At 37.9% G+C, this 1,423-nt stretch overlaps 1 protein-coding gene across 2 annotated transcripts in view; it reads left to right on the top strand.

The window, feature by feature from the left end:
• PRKDC (protein kinase, DNA-activated, catalytic polypeptide) overlaps positions 1–1,423 on the top strand; it is a 158,587-nt gene that overhangs the window by 121,141 nt on the left and 36,023 nt on the right. For both annotated transcript variants that reach the window (XM_012661443.1, XM_012661444.1), the window contains exon 68: positions 839–950. In XM_012661443.1, coding sequence (XP_012516897.1) covers positions 839–950 — 112 coding nt within the window. The remainder of the gene's footprint in view (positions 1–838; positions 951–1,423) is intronic.

The following is a 1,423-nucleotide window of genomic DNA, read 5'->3' as shown; positions in this document are numbered from 1 at the left end:
GCCTGACTCTGACCTGGGGCACATCCCTGCACTTCCCTCGGCCTGATTTATTCTTATTATAAATTAAATTCAAAAAAAGTTTAATGAGATTTGTGGTTTCCAAAATATATTTACCTTTCTTCAAAAGGAATCATTAAGCCTGAAGGCTGTTTGTTGCTATTTCTACCACCTACCATGGTGATCGGCACAACCCTGCAATCAAAAGTAATTGTTAAATTTAATTTACATGTGGCTTATTTGTTAAACAAATATCACATCTATTTTATGTAGAAGTCATTTTCCTCTTGGAAATAATACATAGTAAAGAAAAGATTTTACAGAAATTGCCATTTCACCAAAGAAACTCTGTTCTGATATGTGGTTTTTTTTTTTTTTTTCCTTCTATAAGTGGTACAACTGCTGGGAAAATCAGCTCCAAATGTATGAAAGATATTTTAAATAGCATCACAAAAATGCTGTATTGGATATCAGACTTGGCAACTGTCATTTAAAATTGTTTCTTGCACATTTATTTTTTTTAATAATTTTAAATAGCATCACAAAAATGCTGTATTGGATATCAGACTTGGCAACTGTCATTTAAAATTGTTTCTTGCACTTTTATTTTTTTTAATAATTTTTATTTCAAAATATTGGGTACAACAATCGACTTTTAATTTCAGAATATTTTAGATTTAGTATGGTAAATTTGTCTTTTATGAAAGGAAAGACAAGATTTTTATTTTTAATTTGGACAAGAAGTTTGGATTGAGTTTCTGTTTACTAATGACTACCTCACCTTGTCCGTTGGTCTTGTCATTGAGCTGTGGACATGATCATCCACTAATATTATTTTTAGGCAATTTATCATCTCAAGTTCCCCTTAAGAGACTTCTAAAAACCTGGACAAACAGATACCCGGATGCTAAAATGGACCCAATGAACATCTGGGATGACATCATCACAAATCGGTAAGATGTAGTCCTTTTGAGTCAAATGTGGATTCTCTTTTGAAATTGCTCGAATGGTTTTTCCTCTAAACCATGGTTTAGGGAAATGTGGGGTTTGAGTCCGGTGTAGCTGTCTGTCTCCCATCTTGCCTGTTTCCCAGTGAAGCTCTCCTGATGGAACTCTCCCCTCCCGCAGTGCGCCCTCTGCCCCGCGGTCTGCGGAAGAATCCTGGTGGTGGGGCACCGTGGCACTGCAGTGGCCATGCCCAGGCTTCTGGCAGTGAGGGGAGGCAAGAGAGGCAGGGCAGTGTACATCTGTTTTGCTCTCACAGCTGAAATTTAATTAGTGGAACGACAGCAAAGAAGACTACCGAGTAACGGCCTTTATTATTATATTATTAAAACTTAGATTTTTGGCTGGGCACGGTGACTCACGCCTGTAATCCTAGCACTCTGGGAGGCCGAGGCGGGTGGATTGTTTGAGCTCAGGAGTT

The sequence above is a fragment of the Propithecus coquereli genome, unplaced genomic scaffold (genome assembly GCF_000956105.1).
Source record: "Propithecus coquereli isolate 6110/MARCELLA unplaced genomic scaffold, Pcoq_1.0 Scaffold71, whole genome shotgun sequence".
Taxonomy (NCBI): Eukaryota; Metazoa; Chordata; class Mammalia; order Primates; family Indriidae; genus Propithecus; species Propithecus coquereli.
This window is presented reverse-complemented; position numbering and strand designations above follow the sequence as displayed.